Raw genomic sequence first — 19,990 nt, 5'->3', positions numbered from 1 at the left:
AAGCCTTAGTCATCAGATATATAAAATTGCGTGAACAATACCAACACTGCAGAAAAGTTGTTAGAAATAATATAGTATTTGGAAACACCAATTAAAAGCCTAAATATGTCAACCTGGTGGTACACATTTTAACAAACTCTTCTCAGTAATATGTATCCCTGACTTCACCATAAGGCTTAATGAGGTGATTCTGCTCAATAACTCTTTATATAATAAATATAACAATCCTACAAGTAATTAAGGCTTTGTCAGCAAATTTCCTTGCTTACTAATTAAAAAACCTGAAGATTTTGATAGGAATGAAGCACACACATAGGGATGCGAAAGGAATAGGGGAGGAGAAAAGACAAAGGAGCTAGATGCAGTTCAATACAAATCATTGATGAGTACTGGGAGAAATGCATCGAGTTAGGTGTTGAAACAGAACATGAGGATGAGTTTGCCAAAGGCAGCTTTCTACTTCACCACTTTCCGTGGAGCTTGACACAAAAATAGTCTCAAGGTCACATGGAACAAGGATGACATGAGGGGAACATGAAATAATGACAACTACTGCAATAAGAGCTAACTCATTATATTCTGGACAGTATGCAAGTGCTTCATATGCATCAATGCATTTGCCCTCACAGGAATTAGGTACTATTCATCCCCATTTTACAGGAGAAGCAAATAAAGTTGAGAGGCTTGACAGTTTTCTTACATCACAGCTAGTAAGTGGCAGAGGTAGGACATGCATCCTCCATCTATCTGACTCTTCAACTGCACTAAATCAACATGCTAAATGAAGAGAATCATCCACTGTGGTGAGAGGCAGCTTCCATCTGTTTGGTCCTGATTGTCTAAGTCTGTATTTACTTGTTTCCATGTGACTTCAATTAACATTGAGGTTATTGGCTGTTGCTTAGAAACCTAATGTTGACTGAACTTTTCAGGTTTCCCCACAGACTGGTGAACAGCTTTCTCTCTCAAATAGATGCAACCTGGTCACAAGAGAGAGGCTAAAACAGTACAGTTTTAGCCAGTATTTTTCAGAGTTGAGGTTTCCTCTTGCATTCATTTAGTCTTCAATTTCTCAAGGACAAACTCTCTAGCAGACACTGTTTCTGGGGTCTGGGGAGGGAGTGGGGGAGCTGCCCTCATGGAGATTACACTTATTACTTACCATGGTGCCAGTGTATTCTTCCAGTTTAGCCTCAGAAATAGCCTTTTTGTGGTGAAGAAAGAGGTCTCGGAGGAAGTTCTGTGGTGCCAAGAGAAGAGTCTTACTTTATATAGTGAGCAAATAAACTGCAAAGGTCTTAAAAGGCCTTATTTCAAGAATTGTGGGTTGTTTGTTTCCAGGAGGAAATAAAATGCTTTTAGCAAGCAATAAATCCAAGAATGGAGGGCTGTCACTGTTTATAGGGAGCTCACAGGACCCAGGGAATAGCTCCAGTGTGAAAAAGTTACCATAAATGCTCAATTATGCTTCTTTTCCAGAGAAAGCAATGTGACTTGCACTTTCTAAACCTTTTAAAAATGAATATATATACATATATGCACATATGTATGTATTTTTTGAGTCACATATTCAAATACATCTTTCTTGGGCCCACAGAAATCAAATTCATGATACACACATATCAAATTCCCAATGATAAACAAACCCACCCTTCACCCAGTGACACTCACGCGGAGCTCAGCAGCTGATATAAAGCCACTGCTGTCAGCGTCATATTTGCGCCAAATCTGAAATACACAAAAGTCATTAATTAATTTATCCTCAGATAACTTGGAATAATTATGTGGTATCTACTACAGTTCAGCATCTGAAAACAGTACTTAACTGAATGGAAATTCCACTTTTGATGGGAAACTTTAGGCTTTCTTTGGTGAGAGCAATTTTGGGCAGAATCCACCACAAATGGATCACTGCATTCACTTGGATCCACCTAAGGAGGGCCACAATGGTTTCAATGAAAGACCATTGAGTGGGCTTTCATAGAAAGGGTCCTTTTGGAAAGCTCAGAATGGAAAGATAAAAAGGGATGAACTTCAGTTTGGGGCAATACGACAAACTAAGAAACCTCCTCAGTACTAAATACCTAAAAATGCAGCATCCTATGAAAATAACTTTTGTTTTTTTTGAGACGGAGTCTCGCTCTGTCGCCGAGGCTGGAGTGCAGTGTGATCTCGGCTCACTGCAAGCTCTGCCTCCCGGGTTCACGCCATTCTCCTGCCTCAGCCTCCCGAATAGCTGGGACTACAGGCGCCCACCACCACGCCTGGCTAATTTTTTGTATTTTTAGTAAAGACGGGGTTTCACCGTGTTAGCGAGGATGGTCTCGATCTCCTGACCTCGTTATCCGCCCGCCTCAGCCTCCCAAAGTGCTGGGATTACAGGCGTGAGCCACCGCACCCTGCCAATAGCTTTTAATTACATTGCATAGATCGCAAGAAAGTGAAAGGACTTCTAAGAGACCCGACATGATGGGAAAGCATAAACTCGGAGTGATAATGTAGGACTGAAACCAAAGCCTGTCCCAAGTATATCTGCCGGTCCCTGGCAACAAAGCCTGCAGTTTTATGAGAAAACTGCACATGTGGTAGACAGGGAATAAATCATGGGACCCACACAGGTGGAGAATTAGATTGAGGTGCCTGCTTTAAACTAAAACTTCAAAACTAAAACCTTAATGAAAGATGAACTTTAAAAAATTACACTGCAGAGAAGTCCCCCAAGAAATCTTCCCTGTGCGGTCTTGTCTCTGATGGAGGGGATAAAATAACTCCGATAATTCCCAGTTATAAGCTACTCCTCTCATTAGTGTGAGGCCAGCATTCATCCAGCTGAAGATGCAGTTACTGAACTGGAAGACAGAACAGCTGAAACTTTTTGAGGAAAGCACTGAACTGCTTTATTCAATAAATGCTGTTACTCTCCCCACTTCTGATTATTCCATGGACAAGCCTCACATCAATTGGCAAGCTCATTAACTCTTGTACAAAATGAAAGGTTACACTAAGTTTTTTTTTTCATTGACAGATTTTTCTTAGATCCTAAATGGGTTGCCTGTGTTCTGTGTTACCAACCGCAAGAACCTTAATTATTAACCACAATCAGCATCCTGAGCTCAGACTCTGCAGGGATAGTAGGAGGTGTTGATACTGATGCTGTGTTGACACTGATGTTGATATTTAGTGGTAACAATTCAGAAACATCACTCCTTTCAGACCCTGTCATTTATGTCTGAATTTAGTCCAGTTTATAAAATCAGTCAGTTAAATGTGATTTATATCTTTTATCGTATGAATATGCCAAAACTATGAGAATTTCAAATAATTTTTAAAATTTTTGCATGCTTTTTAAGTGCCAATCTCCAATCAATTTCCGTTTAAATTATTGTAGTTTTACTACAGCTGAGCCATTGGAGAGCCGAAGATTTTTATGTGACTATTCAGCAAGCCTATCTTTAAAGAATAAAGACAAAGTAAAGACATTTCCAGACAAACAGAAGCAGAGTTTATTACCAGCAGACTCTCAGTAAAGGATATACTCTAGGAAGAAGAAGGAACAGGAAGAAGTAAATCTAAGATATACAAAAAGGAATGGCGAACAAAGACAATGGTAGCAATACGACACGTGGTGACACGTGGGCAAATTGAAACAAATCTTGACTGCATAAAATTTGTGGGGTTAAAGAAAACAAGATAGAGCTAATATTCTGGACAATAATGGCACATGAGCTGGTGGGTAAGAGTTATAGTGTGTTAAGACCCTGTGGTTCAGGGGAAAAGTAAAGACATTAACTTAGAATTTCTTAAAATATGTAGAATGTAATGGGATATAAGACAGTTCATTTTAAAAAACAAATTCAAGAATTCACAATGATAGTTTTAAAAATTGGGTACAGAAAGGGAAATTGATAAAATTACAGATAAAATTGACAAACTAGAAAGGCAGGAAAAGTGGAATTTAAAAAAAAAGAAAAGATAAGAAGCCTCCATAGGGCCATGTGCTTTTCCCACTTCTCATGATTATTCAAGACTACACTAGGCCTAACATTTTAATACTATTTTTCTATATTCATGATTTTTTTTCTGATATCATGTTCACTATACAAAATTAATGAAATACAAAAAGAAAAAATGTATAATCTCCAGAAATTCCTACCCTGAATTACTTATTGTTTCTATGTGTTTCATTTCTATCATGTTTCTACAACATACACTAAAAAACAGAATTGGGGGTCATATTGTCTGTACGCTTGGGCAGTCTATTTGTTATTTTTATTAAAAATGTTACCTGAGTGTTTTTAAACACAATTAGAATCATTTTGAAAGTGTCATTTAAAATAAATTTTAAATAATTATGACTTTATACACAATTGGAAAATACAAAAGTACAAAGAATAAAATCACTTGAAATCCTACCACTTACAAACAACCAGTATTTATTTGTGTATACTTACCTATTACCTTATTTATTCAGGCTTTAGGGTAAACAACTTTTAAACAAAGTTAATAACTGATCAAATTCCATATACAATTTTGTTTCTTAACATTGTATTGCATTTCCTTCATGTCATTAAATATTTTTTGAAAACTTGATCTTCAGTGATTAATAATGTTCAATACCGGAGTTTTTCTCTAATGAATCTGCAGCACCTAGAACAGTGCCTTGCATATTAGGGTGCTCTTAAAAATGTGTAGAATGAATGAATTATATGAATATATCATAACTAACTTTTCCATTATTGTTAGACATTTATGTTATTTTCAGTTTGAACTATAAGTGACACTGCAACATTATATGAACATCATTGTACAGAAAACTTTTGTCTACATCTCTGGTTTTAACCATAAAATAGATGCTGAAAAAGTAGAATTTTTGTTTTTTTTTTTTGGTTTTTTTTGAGACCAAGTTTCCCTCTTGTCACTGAGGCTGGAGTGCAATGGCACGATCTATGCTCACTGCAAGTCTGCCTCCTGGGTTCAAGTGATTCTCCACCCTACGCCTCCCGAGTAGCTGGGATTACAGGTGCCCACCACCATGCTGGGCTAATTTTTGTATTTTTTTTTTTTTTTTTAGTAGAGATTGGGTTTCACAGTGTTGGCCAGGCTGCCTTTGAACTCCTGACCTCAGGTGATTTGCCCACCTTGGCCTCACAGAGTGCTGGAATTATAGGCGTGAGCCACCGCACCAGGCCAGGACAAAGATTTTTTTAAAAAAAGAAATAAATAAATAACTGTGGATAATGAAATTTTGAAGGATCCTGATTGAATTTTTCCAAAAATTACTTTCCATAAAATTATTCCACGATGTATGCCTACCAACAGAACGTCAGTGACAACCTCTGGGCTTCCTTGAAAGCATTGCATATTTTTGTGGATTTTCTTAAAATCTTTGCCATTTTGCTTAAAAAAAAAATCATTTTCTTAATGTGCATTTCTTGAGTTACTGGCATAAATTCATGGTCCTTTCAGAATCTCTTCTGTGAATTGCCTACGCAAAACTTTTTATCTCCTAAATGGGGACATGGTAACTATTCCCAGTGTGGGGCTCCGGATGCAGTGGCTGTCTTGAATCTGCTGCTCTGGACTTGGGGAAACCCTTATCTGCCCTTCCCTGGTTGGTTGTCACCAATAGAGCAGTAACACTGAGAGGCTGAGAGAGGGGGTAGCCCAGAGGGAAAGTGGTAAGAGAGGTCATTGATACTGCCTTTAACTTTTACTCTCCCATGATTATAAACAGAAGGCCTGCTGGCTGGACCAGCACTCTAATAAATTGTTTTGACTGTATCATCATGCCTTCAAAACTAAAATTAGTTGCCACTATTTTCTACAGTCTAGATTTAGATAGTATTCTCAAAAGGCTGAAGCTACATAGGAATATTGGCTTCAGATGGGGCACATGCTCTCCAGTTTCCATAGTCCCCCACCTCCCCTCCCTCTCCATTCTTCAGTGTACCTGTCTGGCCTCTTGTCTAAAGTTTCCTCCAGCCCAAATTAAAGGAGCCTGTCAGCTCAGGAGCACCCTAGGACAGTACTGAGAGAACACTGGGGTTTGGGACCAAAGTCCTCGTTCATCACTAACGCATTTTTTCCTTGGTCTTATCCTCTGTGCTCAGCTCTCCCTTGAGCACTGGGCAGGAGTGGTGGCAGCCACAGCAGGTGGCTAAGATCATAGCCTTGTCTCAATCCTCTCTCTCCACAGAGACACAACCAAGCACTCACCTGCATAAACTCCACGCTGCTGTCCAGTGGGTTTTCCCGGCGAAAGAGCAGAAGAAAGTTTTCATCCTCAGATAAGAACATACCAGCAAGCTAAAGGAACAGAAAGAATAACAGTCAGGGACACTGGCCAGTGTCCATTTGAAGAGTGCTCCCTGGTAAAAGGCATGGTGGTGCATATTCCAGGGCAGAAGGGCTCAGATCTTCCAGGATGAACAGCTCAGTTTGCAGTTCTGTGCTCTTGACTGACATTCTTTGATTCATTGATTCTTTCAGAAAGTATCACACTCCTACTAAATATAAATCACTACGTGTATCTGCCTTCCATGAGCTTAAAATCTAAAATAATGATGACTATAACATTAATATCAATAATAAATTTCTTAAGTGCTTGATATGTTCCAGGCACTATTCTAAGAACTTCCAATGCTAAATTAATTTAATTCCATAATAACAGAAAATAAAAATAGCAAATAATGCTTATGTTTGCCAGGCATTATTCTAAATGCTTGCGTATGTTAATTCATTTAATCCTAATAACAATCTATGGGGTACAAAACATACCATTACTGTTATTTTCTAGTTAAGGAAACTGATCTATACAGAGATAAGGAACTTGCCAAAGTTTTGTAATTAGTGTGCGATGAAGTCAGTATTTCAGCTTGGCGATCTCAAGCCCACACTTTTAGTCAGTACGGTTTGCTGGTGAGATGCTGTATACATACAGTACTTCAGTGCAAAAGCAGGAATGACTGCTGCCTGGCTTGATACTTGAGTGTTAGCTATGGTTTATATTCTTTTACATTATTACTGTCTATAAGATACTACAACAGTTGACTCAAGTATGATAAATTCAACCAATCAGCTTTTTTATATGAGCACCAGTTTGACTGATTTACTTCATGCACTCCCTTGACCAAAGTTATAATAATATCTTATTCCCCTATGTAGTTATAATACTTTTTTCAGGTTTGGCTGTGTTCATTGCCAAACCTAGAGTATTGTAGTGTATGTTTTCTTCTTTCTGAGCTGTTCCCATAAACAATGGTCATTTCTTCTATAACTGAGTAGTTTGCTCAGTGTCTGGTACGATACCACAGACTGAGTCCACAGCAAATGCTCCGGAAGGGATTTAGGTGTGATTAGCTCACATTCTCATTCACATTTTCTAATTGGATATGGGTCAGCTCAAGGACACACCATGTTAACAATAACTATCAGATGTTGACTGCCTGCTACATGGCAGGTACCAGCAAGGTGATTTGATTTACCATCTCATTAAGTCCTCACACCAGTTTTTCAGGATGAGTATAAATATCCCCTTTTTATCAATGGGAGGCAGTGCAGTTCAACGTGTAATAGGCTTTAGAGTGAAATTAAATTTCTTCTCCATTACTTACTAATTATTTGATCTTAGGTAATTTAGTTAATATATCTGCGCCTCAATTTCCTCATTTGGAAAATGAAGATAATAATATTGATATCCTGGTCCTGATGGGAAGACTGAAAGTAAGATGAGCCAGTATTTATAAACTGTTTAGGAACATACCTCATACATATCAAATAGTCAATAAATGATGACTGCCATGTTGGTAAAGATTATAAAATTGAGGCTCAGAGAAATTAAGTAACTTGCCTAAGGTTTCATATTCCACCATATTGACTTCATGCTTTTCCCATCAACCTACACAGAGTCAACTGGAACTGGGCACTGCTCTTTGAGACTAAGGGTGGCCTTTTTCCCATCTTATTTTTTACTAGAAAATCCAACATGAGTCACAGTGGGCTGATTTTTATGTCACAACTACCTGTAATTGGAGTAAGTGAAATGGTCAATGGTACAGCAAGGGAATGTAGGGGAAACAAAAGGCCTTGCTGCTCCTTAGACTCACAGACTGATAACGTTTTAAGGAGCCTTGAGAACGATGCAGTCTTGCACCATCAGTTTTTGTACAAACAACAACCTCAATGACACTCATGTGCAGGATTACAAGACAAAATGGTTGGCCAATTACTCGGAAATGTCTATCTGTTATTAGTAAGATAATGACGTAGTTTTCAGTTATTTGCTGTTTTTCTCATTCATTAATTAGGTCAAGAAATACTGAGCACTACTATGTGCTATGCTCTGTTCCAGGTTCTGGAAAATCACAACAGTGAACATGTAGTTAGGAATATTTTGTTTAGTGCACCTAACTCGCTGTTTGCATTTACTGTTCTGTTGATGCATACATTGATACTTTTACATCCAGTATAATGAGAATTTTTGGTTACATATACAATTTTGCCTTAGATTAAAAGTTTGGAAACAGCTACACTCATAAATCTAGAGTTTAGTTTATTAGTTTTCTGAAAAGGTAGTCTCCTGGTGAACATGCCCACTTTTTATAAAGGGACATTATCCTGCTCTATTAACATAACTTCCTGAAGAAATTGTCCTATTATTTTCTTCAATAATATTGACTGCTCAAATATGGCAGTGTCACAGCATCAAGAGACTAGCTCTCCCAGTGTCAGGTAATATGTCTAACAGGCAATTTTGACTATGAAAAAATATCCTAGTTTCAGATTGACTCATTTTCACATACAGATTTATAGCTACATAGTATGAACCTGTATAGATTCATATCTATAAGCAGGGTTCCACTAAAACCATTACCACTTATTTGGTCATGTTATTCTAGGAAAGTAACTCAAGTCCTTATCAGCAAAATGGGGATAATGTTCCATGCCTATCATCATCTTAACTACTATGGGAATACAATAACAAAATATATGTGCGCAATCTCGACTCACTGCAAGCTCTGCCTTCCGGGTTCACGCCATTCTCCTGCCTCAGCCTCTCCGAGTAGCTGGGACTACAGGCGCCTGCCCCACGCCCGGCTAATTTTTTGTATTTTTAGTAGAGACAGGGTTTCACCCTGGTCTCGATCTCCTGACCTCGTGATCCGCCCGCCTCGGCCTCCCAAAGTGCTGGGATTACAAGCGTGAGCCACCGCGCCCGGCCGGAAGTCCTTTCTAAACTGTAAACATTTTTGTAACTGGAAGGAGAAATGATCAAGTAAGTTGTAGACTATCCACAGCCCTATACATGTAGTATAGTTACATGCTTTAGTATATGCTCCATAAAAGTGGGTTGAGTTGAAGTAAAGACAGCTATTGTCTGTCGTGCTTTTAATAATCTTAGGGATAGATCTTTCCCACCTGCACTGGGAGCTGATGCTGAAGTTTAACCTTATTTATTATCAGTAAGTTTTTCCTTATATCAATGTTCAGTTTGAACAGGACACTGTATAAAGAGACAAATGGTAGATCAAGTAATTGAAAGGCCTCTATCGTTTCAATTCCCAAATTATAAAATAGGTACAAATATTGATTGACCTAAATAAAATGATAAAAGAATTGCACACTCTTTGTTACGAAGTAGATGAAAAAGGAGAGGTGATTACTTTTAAAATGTTATCTAGGCCAACTGCCTTTCAGAAATCTCTAATTTCCTGATCAAATATAAAGTTTCCATTGTCTTTCAAAGAATATTACAGCCCAAGATGACAAAGTAAAGAAAAAAAACAGTCAAGAAGAGTAGAGCCATGAAAGATACAGTCAGGAAAGTTACCTCTTTCATCTGAATGCGACCATCTTTAGAGGCATCTTGGGTAGTCATAAATTGCTGTTTCACCTTGTGCAAATTTGCTTTCATGACCGTGTCCTGCAATTCACCAAACAGAGCCACATTAAAGCCACTGGGATCTCAAAGATATAGTTAGGATAGCAAATATTCAAAACATACAGCATGAAAATTATGTTTTTTGAACCTGGAAAGCAGGTTCCTTGGCCATTTAAAGTGATTTTACCCTTTTGTAGAAGAGAGAGCAATGCTGGAGATTTCTTGAGCAACGAAGCACTAATTAGAATCTTGACTAGGTACAATTTACAGTTAATGAGTTACTAAAATATTGATGAAAAGAAGCTTAGAGACTAGGGTGCTAAAAGAACAAATTTGAACAGTGTTATATTTGGTTGTGACAAAAGACTGTATTGTAATTACAGGTTTTCTTCCCAATAACTCAGAGGTTTTACATTTTTTAACTGAAAAATCCAGTTCTTCTGGGCCCCTAGGTGTCTGTAACTCATTTTTAATCTTCTTTTGTATTCTCTGAGGAAAAAACATAATGAGAAGGGAGAAATAATTAAAGAGGAGGCCAAAGTAATAAGGTAATTGCCGAGTTAACCAAAGATGTTGCAACTCCCTTCTATGTAGAACCTTAATTGTATTCTTTGGTGGATTTTATGGTTACTACGGTAAAAGTGACATATGTAACCAACAATGAAGAATTAATTCTGATGCAAGAGTTGAGAAGCATAGATAATCCCAAACAGTGCCCAGTTCTAAGATTCTAGACTTGCTGAAATTTATGCTAAATTCATTCTCCCTAATACTATCATGCTATCTCTTGTCCCAAGCCCTCCAGCTGTAAGTTAGACGGGCTTAGAAGAGGTAATCCTGTTGACTCACTATCCTCCCTGTTGGTGTTGGGGGTGGAAGTGACTCAGCCTTCAGCACACTCTCTGGATGCATCATCCATGCACATGTGTACAGGACAGTTCTCTGGATGGCCTTGGGCTAACTCAGTTCTTCTGCCTTTCTCACTTGTATTTCTCAAGAATAACCCCAGCATGTGCTGGTAATGCAACATCCTGAGATAAGGAAGAACTTGCCAGAACAACCCAGGTTCAAGATGTCCTAAAACACTTTAGCCCACCACAACACGTTGCCTTCAGGTATAAAACCCAGAAAAGACTGCTTTCTGTCAAGCACCTACCATGTGCCAAACACAATTCTGGCCTGGTGATATTATAGTCAGCAAAAGAGACCTGGTCTTTGCCCTCCATCACAGGCTGGTGGAAGGCATCTTTGTCCAGCCTTCCTTTCCACTGAGTTGAAGTAAAGACAGCTATTGTCTGTCTCTCCCTAATGGGTTACAAAGAAGAGAGGAGATGGTGGAAAGAGAAGTGTGGTGGGGAATTAACAGCTGCCACATCCAGTTCCTAAGAATAGGAAAGAAGAGCAGGTGAATAAACATTTTTGGAGTGCCAGCCAGAGGATGGGCACTAAGCCAAGCTCTTTAACAAATATTATCTCCCTGGATCTTCGCAACGGCCCTGGGAGGCAGAAAAAAATGTACTATACCCTTTAGCCCCTGGCTTCCTTGCTGGCCTGCTAGCTTCTTCCTCTTTGGGGACCTTGTTTTTTTCTTTTGTGCTCCAGCTTCTTACGTGGAAATTCTCCTTTATCATTTTCCCATCACTGGCTGAGAAAATGTTTCTGGTTTTTTTGTAGTCTTGACTCGGAGGGGCTGTCAGTCCTTACCGCTTCCCATCAGGCTGTCATCTCTTCAGTTGACCTCTTGCATATGGCAAAGAACTTGCCAGAACAACCCATGCTCTGTTTTAGTCCTTCCTAGAACAAAATGTCCTAAAACACTTTAGCCTGGCACATCATGTTGCTCTCAGGCATAAAACCCAGGGAAGACTGCATATGGCAAATGTTTTCCAGTGAGTAGAAAATCTAGTAGAAAAGTAGTACAAACTCTCTACCTTCCAGATCTTAACATATGAAGACTAATACTCAAATTCATGATAATTTTATCCATTGCTGCATCTATAAATCAAAACGTATGATTCCTTCAGATTAGTCTTCATGATTTAGAAGCAAAAGAATAAAGAAAAAAAAAATCAGAGAATGTTTGGCACCCTTTTCTAAGGATCTGAGACACTGCCCTTTCATTTCACTGATGGAGAAAACAGGCCAGAAGGGTGATGCAGCTGAATACTGGCAGAACAATCTTGAAACCAGCATATTTGATATCTGGTCTAGTGCACTTTCCACCACACCTTGTTGTTGGTTGAGATGAGGCAGAGAGCACCTAATGGAGTCATTGCATTCCAACATTAAGTCGTTAACAAATGAGAAATGGTTCAAACGAAATGCAGGGAGAGCTTGATGACTTGCTTTGGAGATTTTTCAGGATGGGTTCTGGCAACTAGTTAGATAACCACATGCTTTAAATATCATAAGACCCTGAAGGTTTGAAAGCATATTCTTAGAGAACCAGGGAACACTTTGGTCAGCAAGAACAATTTTAATGCTAGGGAAGTTCCTGGGCATTATGCTAGACCTCAGCCCCTGACAATTGTCATCCATAGTACCAACTCATTGCAGGAGGTGGGTGCATAGCAAATGTTTGTTTGGGTTATAATAGTGAGGTAGAAAAGATGCTGTGAGCTGATATGATTTAAGCTATTGGATCCTCTAATATCTGATTCTCTAAACTTCCAGGATTGGTGTGGATACTGGATATATAGGGAACTGCCAAGTTTCATGTCAGTCAGTAGTTTGCCTCTTCCCTGTTCAATCACACACAAACTTTTGTCAGCAAGTGTAAAGATAGAATTGTATTTCCTTTTTTTTCACTTGTTGCTTTTTGCTGCAACAAATAGATGAAATGCATGTGACAGAAAGAGGTTAATGAATTAATGGCTTGTATAGTTCCCAAATGGATAATAAATAGTGAGGAATAAACTTTATTTGAAATAAATTGCAGTGAAGGTGAGTCTCTGTGAAAAAATTAAAGTTATATGAATAAGAACTAAAAAAAGCATCTATATATATAGCTATTCTTTAAAATTATAAACCCAAACCACTAGCATTTGTGATTGAGATGATGTATGAATCAAATGGATCTGTGTATTCTAGCCATATCAAGGTCATCTGCTGTATCTCTGGCTTTGGTCCTGTATTTAGAAACACAAAATGATTAAAATAAGAGGACTTAGACAGTCTGACTCTGTAAACATCAACCAAACATATTCATATGGTGATTATAAATGGGGAACAGTGAAGGGTCTAGTTAAAAAAAAAAAAAAAATGAATACCAGACGGGGGTGGTGTCTCATGCCTGTAATCCCAGCACTTTGGGAGGCTGAGGTGGGTGGATCATGAGGTCAGGAGATTGAGACCATGCTGGCTAACATGATGAAACCCCGTCTCCATTAAAAATACAAAAAATTAGCTGGGCATGGTGGCACATGCCTGTAGTCCCAGCTACTCGGGAGGCTGAGGCAGGAGAATAGCTTGAACCCATGAGGCGGAGGTTGCAGTGAGCCAAGATCGCACCACTGCACTCTAGCCTGGGCAAGACAGTGACACTCCCTCTCAAAAAAAAAAAAAAAGAATAGCTTTCTAAGTGAACACACACCAGACTAAAACTGTGAAAAAATACATTAGTGATTTGAAACTAAAGCATCAAGTGAAGAAATGAGTGATAATGCCTGTATCATTCGTCTAAGACAGAGCAAGTCTAACAGGTCCTTGAGGTGACAGTGTGTCTGTTGTCTTCTGTCTTCCTTTGAGTAGCCTCCTTTACTCATGAAGGACCAAAGAGTGGTGGTGAGTATGACTTAAGGCATCCTCCAAAGGCTACCCTAGCTTGGAAAATTTGCTCTCACAAACTGAAAATCATATATATATGCACACACACATATACACATATATGTACATATATACACGTAATATATAGATATTTTATATATATATATATATATAAAACCTTAAAAGCATTTCAGTGTTTAAGAGAGTCAGCTTCATTGATCCTGTGTGGGATAACCCCTTGGTGGATCTGAGGCAAAGTGGGGCATACAATAAATACTGGGAAAGCTAAAGACCCAAGAACATATTGCATCGGCATAAGAACATACATGTTGGGTGCTTTTGCAACTAAAAGCACCTTTCACTTGTGTTATCTTATTGGTCTTCACTGTGAAACAGGCAGGCCAAAACATTATTCTAATAATTATTATTTTATGGATAGGAAAATTGAGACCCAGGAGGTTTAAATGGCATGTTGCTATCACACAGCTCTAGGTGCAGAGATAGGGAATGAGCATCGGATTTCTGCCTCCACACGTAGTTGTCCTTTCCCACACCCCCATGAGTCTTCTTTGCAGTGGGCCTTCAGAGACAAGAGGTGCATTTTTTTAATTCTCTGTGGAAGGTGAACAGGTTCTTTGAGACTCAGAGTTCTTCTGTCAACCAGGTTTCCTCATGTGACACCCCACTAATCGTGGTGGGATTAACCTGTCTAGTCTCAGCACCAAAGATTTTGTGTGTGTTTACATTTGAGGGTTCGTGTGCCATACAGGAAAAGCACAACGGAAATCACTCAACAGGGTTGAACTTCACTTTGAATTTTGGCTTGGTCTTTTAGATTAAGAACTCCACAAGCATATCATTCATTTCTTTAACTCTGGAACACAGGATCTGTTGGATGAATAAATGATTCTTTATGATGGGTTGGGCATTCCCAAAGGAAGTTAACTAACATAGGTCACGTTGGTGAAAAATTAGATTTTAAAGTAAATAAATGTGAAGCAAAAGAAACAGTGGCCAGATTCTACATTACCTTTAGTTTCAGGGCACAGAATCTTGGCTTCTGTCTTCTCACACCCCTAACCTCAAAGCTCATGACTATCCCTTTGACCTAAAGCAAAAGAAACTGGGGCTTCCTCTGTCGTAATTTCCCATCAGTCCTTATCTCAGACGCTAGGCTCCAGCAGGGTACTTATATCCCTGAAGTATTGAAAGAGGCCCAGGATGTGGTTCAGTCTGTACATGAGGGATACGTACACATAGAATCTGATGCTTATCCATGGACTGACTAAAATCTCAGAATTTGGAAAGAAAAGGTTTGCAGGGAGTAACAGAAACAGCAGCAATTGCAGCTGATGTTTCCATTAAGTCAATCCCCTCCGAGGCTCTGAGAAACAGGTAATTACAAGCAGGCTGGTTGCTCTCCTGGATAGACTAGCAGGCAGCTTGCTCTTAGAAACCTCAAAATACCTTCTTCTGAGATCTCTGTGACCCACTAATCAGCAGAGGAAAGTAGAGCTATTCATGCCACTGAAGGCTGGCTTACCACTGCTGAACACCAGAGCGAGGGGCTGCCTGATTGTGGAGGCCTCCCTGCTGCTGGATTCTGTACTCACTGGGCATTACCAATCAAAAGCAGGTGTCACAATCAAAAGGTGACTGTTCCTGAACTGAAGGGGCTTCCATTTTGGAAGTCCTGCCCTATTGTTAAGAACTTGCTTAAGGCCTACTTATTACTCATCAGAGACAAAACCCAAAATTAGGGATAGCTTCCTTAATCATGGTTGTCCAGGTAGCATGGAGTGCCCAGTGAAGGTCCCTGCAAACACACTCCCCAGAGTAATGCCTCAGCATTTTGAAAGGCATCCAATGGCAGATGATATGCTTTCTAGTTAAGAGTTCAAACTTATCATCCTGGCTCCAAAAGCTTTCTTCCCAGCCAAGTGCTCATGACATATGCCTGGGGCTGTTGCCACAGCTCAGTGGGATTGGCCTAATTATACCAGAAGCCCCTCTCCAAGAGTCACTGTTCCTAGAGGAAAAGAGGGCAAAAAAACACGCAAACTGACTTTGAGTGCCTTTAAAATGAAAGATCCTTGGCAGACCCCAAATGTACTTAAATACCTACAGGATGAGACCTAGGGGTCTGCATTTTAACAAAAAAACATAATTCTCAGGCATACTGAAATTTGATTTGCACTAGGTTAAGGATTATGAGACCTTCCAACCCCCGTTCCAGCCTCAGAGACATTTGCACTGAATGCAGTTGCACAGGACACCATGAGTCCTTTGCTGTCCTCTTTCCTCGAGGATTACACTTGCCCCTGTGTAAGAGCATTAGTCCATGGACCAGGTCTGAGATAGGGGCAGTGATGAAAACAGCCAAGCTGCAAGAGATGACATCCCTCTTTTCTCTCACAATAGCAACAATGCTTCTAAGGTTAGCCAAGACCTCAGATGAAGATATCTCACAGCATCCTCAACTTAGAGCAGACCCCAACTCGATGAATGAGTATTAGATACCCCAGCTTCAACATTGACAGCAATTTTTCTCCTCCCTTTTATAAATCACTAGAGCAAGGAGCCCTCTGAAAAGGTGAGAAGTTCCAGGTCCCTGAGGGTAGATTTTTAGGAGCTGGCCATCCCATTTATTCCAAGATTTTGAGTGGTTTTAACTTCATCTTTTTGCTTTCCTCAAATACCCATGTCCATGATAGATAAGATGGGTTTCTGGAACACGATAAGCCTTACATTTACAGTTGTAAGTAGAAGCCCTGTGGGCAAGGCTGTTGGGCTTCACCATGGGCTGCTGGCATGTGAAAGTGGCTGGCAAGATTGAAGCAGAAGCCTTACTTGGGGGAGGCTTCCTCAGCTCTACCTGTAGCTTGTGTAGGTACAAGAATGAAGGATAAAGAGGAGTGTGTGCAAGTGGTCTGAACAGAGGAAAGAAGGGGCTTGTGTCTCTCTCCTTCTCATCTGCTGATCCTTTCACTTCACAGGCTGCACAGGGTAAGGGGTGGAGTGCAGGCAGACAAAGAGCAATAAAAGGTTCAGAAAAAGGGAGATAAGAGACAAAGAAAAGGGTGAAGGAGAAAATGATGAGAAAAGAAATGAAGGTCAAAAAGAGAGACAGGAAAGAAAGAAGAAAGGAGAAATGAAAGACTTCGGGAGAAAAGAGACCAAAAGAGCTTTGAGAAGCAGAGAGACTGGAAAAAGAATGGGAAAACGAAGAGACAGAGAGATGGGAAAACAAAGAGACAGAGAGATGGAGAAACAAATGAGAAACTGATACAAGAAAGAGACAAGAAAGATGAGCAAAGGAGAGGTCAGAGAAAGGCAAGAAACAGTGGCAGATGAGAGCCATGAAACAGAGAGATGAGAAACAGAAGTGAGCAGAAAAATGACAGAGACAGACGTAACAAAGAGAGAGAGACAGAATGTGAGAGGCAGACAGAAATAGACGGGGACCAAGAGATCTGTGTGGCTGAAGGAGGCAGATGCCAGCCCCTTTGTTTCTGAACTGCCTTCCCGTGCCCCTCACATACCCTTCCCATGTTCTCAACAGTGGTAAAGAGCTCCTTGTTCCCTCACTGAGCTCTCACATGAGAATGTGATGCACTTCTATTCCTCAGATAAACAGCTGAAGGATAAGGACAAACTATCTCCATCATTCATTTAAATTCAGTTGTCCCTAGAGCGTCTCCTTCTACTATGCATGCCCTGCTGGAGCTTTCATCAGATCGAGCCCATCCCCAGGCTGGCCCCCCCTCATGTGTTTCTGTGTAAAATTTTTCTCTGCTTCGGTACAGAGACTTTCAAGAGTTCATTTACATCTCCCAAGGACAGATTTACCATCAGATGGACACTAGGTAGATTGGCTTCCATTTGTACCTGGGCTCTGAGTATGCTGGTTGTTTTCTGATTTGTCATTCCCTGAAAAATCTGTAATCTCTTCTAATAAAATGAATAATGGAAAAATGATTTTAAATGGTTTGTAGTTTGCTATCAGAGGAGTATCATACATATTAAACGCCCAGAACTTTAATGTGCTTAACATGCTTTCCAGTTTTTTGAACAAAGTGGGCTACTTTATCCCCAGGTATAAATCAATTAGCAGAGACATAACCAAGGAGACGTTCAAAATCAAGTTAACTGAGTCTACAGTTAGGATCTCTGAGTGGATGACAGATGTTACACTGAAAGTCAATGACCAGCATGCCTAATGCTACAGTTGCACCTTTTATAAAACCTGCCTAAATCCCTCTATGTTGCTAGGAGAGAGGGAGAAATTACATAATGCAAGGAAGAAAAGAGGTCAGTTGGAATTAATAGGTACAAATCAATGTACGACTTGGATGTGTGTATCTTACTAAGGGGCATAAATTAAGGCTTAGTGTGCAAGTACTTACATCAGTACCCAGTTTCATCAACATGTGGAGAAAGAAAGCATCGAGTTCCTTCTCTTCTATGTAACCTTTTTCTAAATGCAAGAAAATAAACATAAATAATACTAACATATAAAATAACACATGACAGTATTTATCTTAATATGTTTTTAATCTCACAATTTATAAAGCTTCCATCAACACTATTTTTTGTTATTCCAATAACAAAGTGCCAACACCTACCTCTAGAATACATGGGTTTGAACAGTAAACACTGTTCCAGAATAAGTGCTTTATGCTAGGGTTTTTTTTTTTTTTTTTTTTTTTGAGACAGAGTCTCCCTCTGTCGCCCAGGCTGGAGTGCAGTGGCGCAATCTCGGCTCACTGCAAGCTCCGCCTCCCGGGTTCACGCCATTCTCCTGCCTCAGCCTCTCCGAGTAGCTGGGACTACAGGCGCCCGCCACCACGCCCGGCTAATTTTTTTGTATTTTTAGTAGAGACGGGGTTTCACCGTGGTCTCGATCTCCTGACCTCGTGATCCGCCCGCCTCGGCCTCCCAAAGTGCTGGGATTACAAGCGTGAGCCACCGCGCCCGGCAATGCTAGGGTTTATATTAGTGCTTGGAAAAGGAAGGCTATTAAGTACATGAATTTTAATCAACGAATAAACATGAACTTTACAATAAAATTTAACCCCCAAATTTCTGAAGCTTGGAGAAACTTAACAGGTGTAAGTATTGAATCCTAGTTTGCAGAGTTAAAACACACCTTTTAGATATTTTGTTTATTTATTAATAAAAACAAATATTAAGTAATTCCATTTTATTTTCAATAGTTTTTTTGGTGGAGGAGTCATTTTGAAAGTGATAAAATTTATTCTAATTTTGAGAGAGTGAGGGGTGTACAACAAAGTCACTGAGTAAAAGTGAGCCCGTTTAGGGAAGGATGACTTCAAATAGCTGAGTCTCAGCCCACAAAGCCTTGAACATATACAATGATATTAGTCATTATATATACAATATATATGTATGTCTACCATATATGGCGCGCGCCCACACAAAGAGAGATTGGAAAGGGGAAAGTGGAAATTCATTACCCAGAATTTTAACAAGGTATATAAATGTGTATCACCAGTATGCCAAACGTCTGTTAATGATACTGTATTAGGTACAGTGCATTAACAACCCAGGTCGATAACTTTTCCTACAGTAAAGGGGAAACTCTAGGTCCTTTCAACGGGCTGAGCTTGGAGCCACGTCTACACCTGAGTGTGCAAGTGGCTTGTTCTACTCACCATCCGCATCAAAGCGCTGCCAGACCTGCCAGAAGCCAGCGGCGTCCAGGCGCCCCGGAGTGGATTCGCGGGCGCTGTCCATGGTGTTGACGAAGAAGACCAGGCACCGGCGCGAAAGGACCTAGACAACTTTGGTAAGGACTCCTTTACCGTATTTCTTGACTCCCTCTCCTGCTTCTTTCGCTACCTGATTAGCTTCGAGTAACTGTTGCTGGGGAGGACGCGAGCGCTGCTGGCCGTGGCGTCGCTGAGCCGTCCCTCAGCCCTCAGCAAAACCAGCTGCTGGAAGCCCGCCCCGCTCCTGGCGCGCCTGTCCCCGCCCCGCCATGCGCGCTGTCCTGGCAGATCCTGTCTGTCTGTGCGCTGCGGGGGATTCAGGAAGAAAGAAACTCTCCAGGCGTCCGTGGCTCACTGCTTTTGCCCTTTAACTTGCTTCTCAGACTCAGAGAAGACATTCCTCTTACGTTTGATTCACTTTCCAAACTTGTGTCTCAAGAGGTTTTCTAGGGAGAGCTGCCTCATTTAAAGGGTTGCAAGAAGTGTCAGTGTTAGGGTCCTTTGGACTTGAGGATTTAGAAATGTAGTGTGTGGAGAGGGTAGGTGAGAAGGGATGGTGATGGTGGTAAGTGGTTCCCTTTAAGCAAGGAGTAAGTCAACAGCAATTATTGAG

At 40.2% G+C, this 19,990-nt stretch overlaps 1 protein-coding gene across 1 annotated transcript in view; it reads right to left on the bottom strand.

The window, feature by feature from the left end:
* SCGN (secretagogin, EF-hand calcium binding protein) overlaps positions 1-19,591 on the bottom strand; it is a 42,571-nt gene extending 22,980 nt beyond the window's left edge. The window contains exons 1-6 of the mRNA XM_032140393.2: positions 19,321-19,591; positions 18,052-18,122; positions 9,830-9,922; positions 6,217-6,306; positions 1,672-1,728; positions 1,163-1,240 (exon numbers count right to left, since the gene is read on the bottom strand). Of these exons, the coding sequence (XP_031996284.1) occupies positions 1,163-1,240; positions 1,672-1,728; positions 6,217-6,306; positions 9,830-9,922; positions 18,052-18,122; positions 19,321-19,402 (471 nt within the window). The 5' untranslated portion in view covers positions 19,403-19,591. The remainder of the gene's footprint in view (positions 1-1,162; positions 1,241-1,671; positions 1,729-6,216; positions 6,307-9,829; positions 9,923-18,051; positions 18,123-19,320) is intronic.
* Positions 19,592-19,990: the final 399 nt, after the last annotated feature.

The sequence above is a fragment of the Hylobates moloch genome, unplaced genomic scaffold (assembly GCF_009828535.3).
Source record: "Hylobates moloch isolate HMO894 unplaced genomic scaffold, HMol_V3 SCAFFOLD_20, whole genome shotgun sequence".
NCBI classification, from domain to species: Eukaryota; Metazoa; Chordata; class Mammalia; order Primates; family Hylobatidae; genus Hylobates; species Hylobates moloch.
The sequence above is the reverse complement of the archived record's forward strand: the minus strand, read 5'-3'. Positions and strand labels throughout refer to the sequence as shown.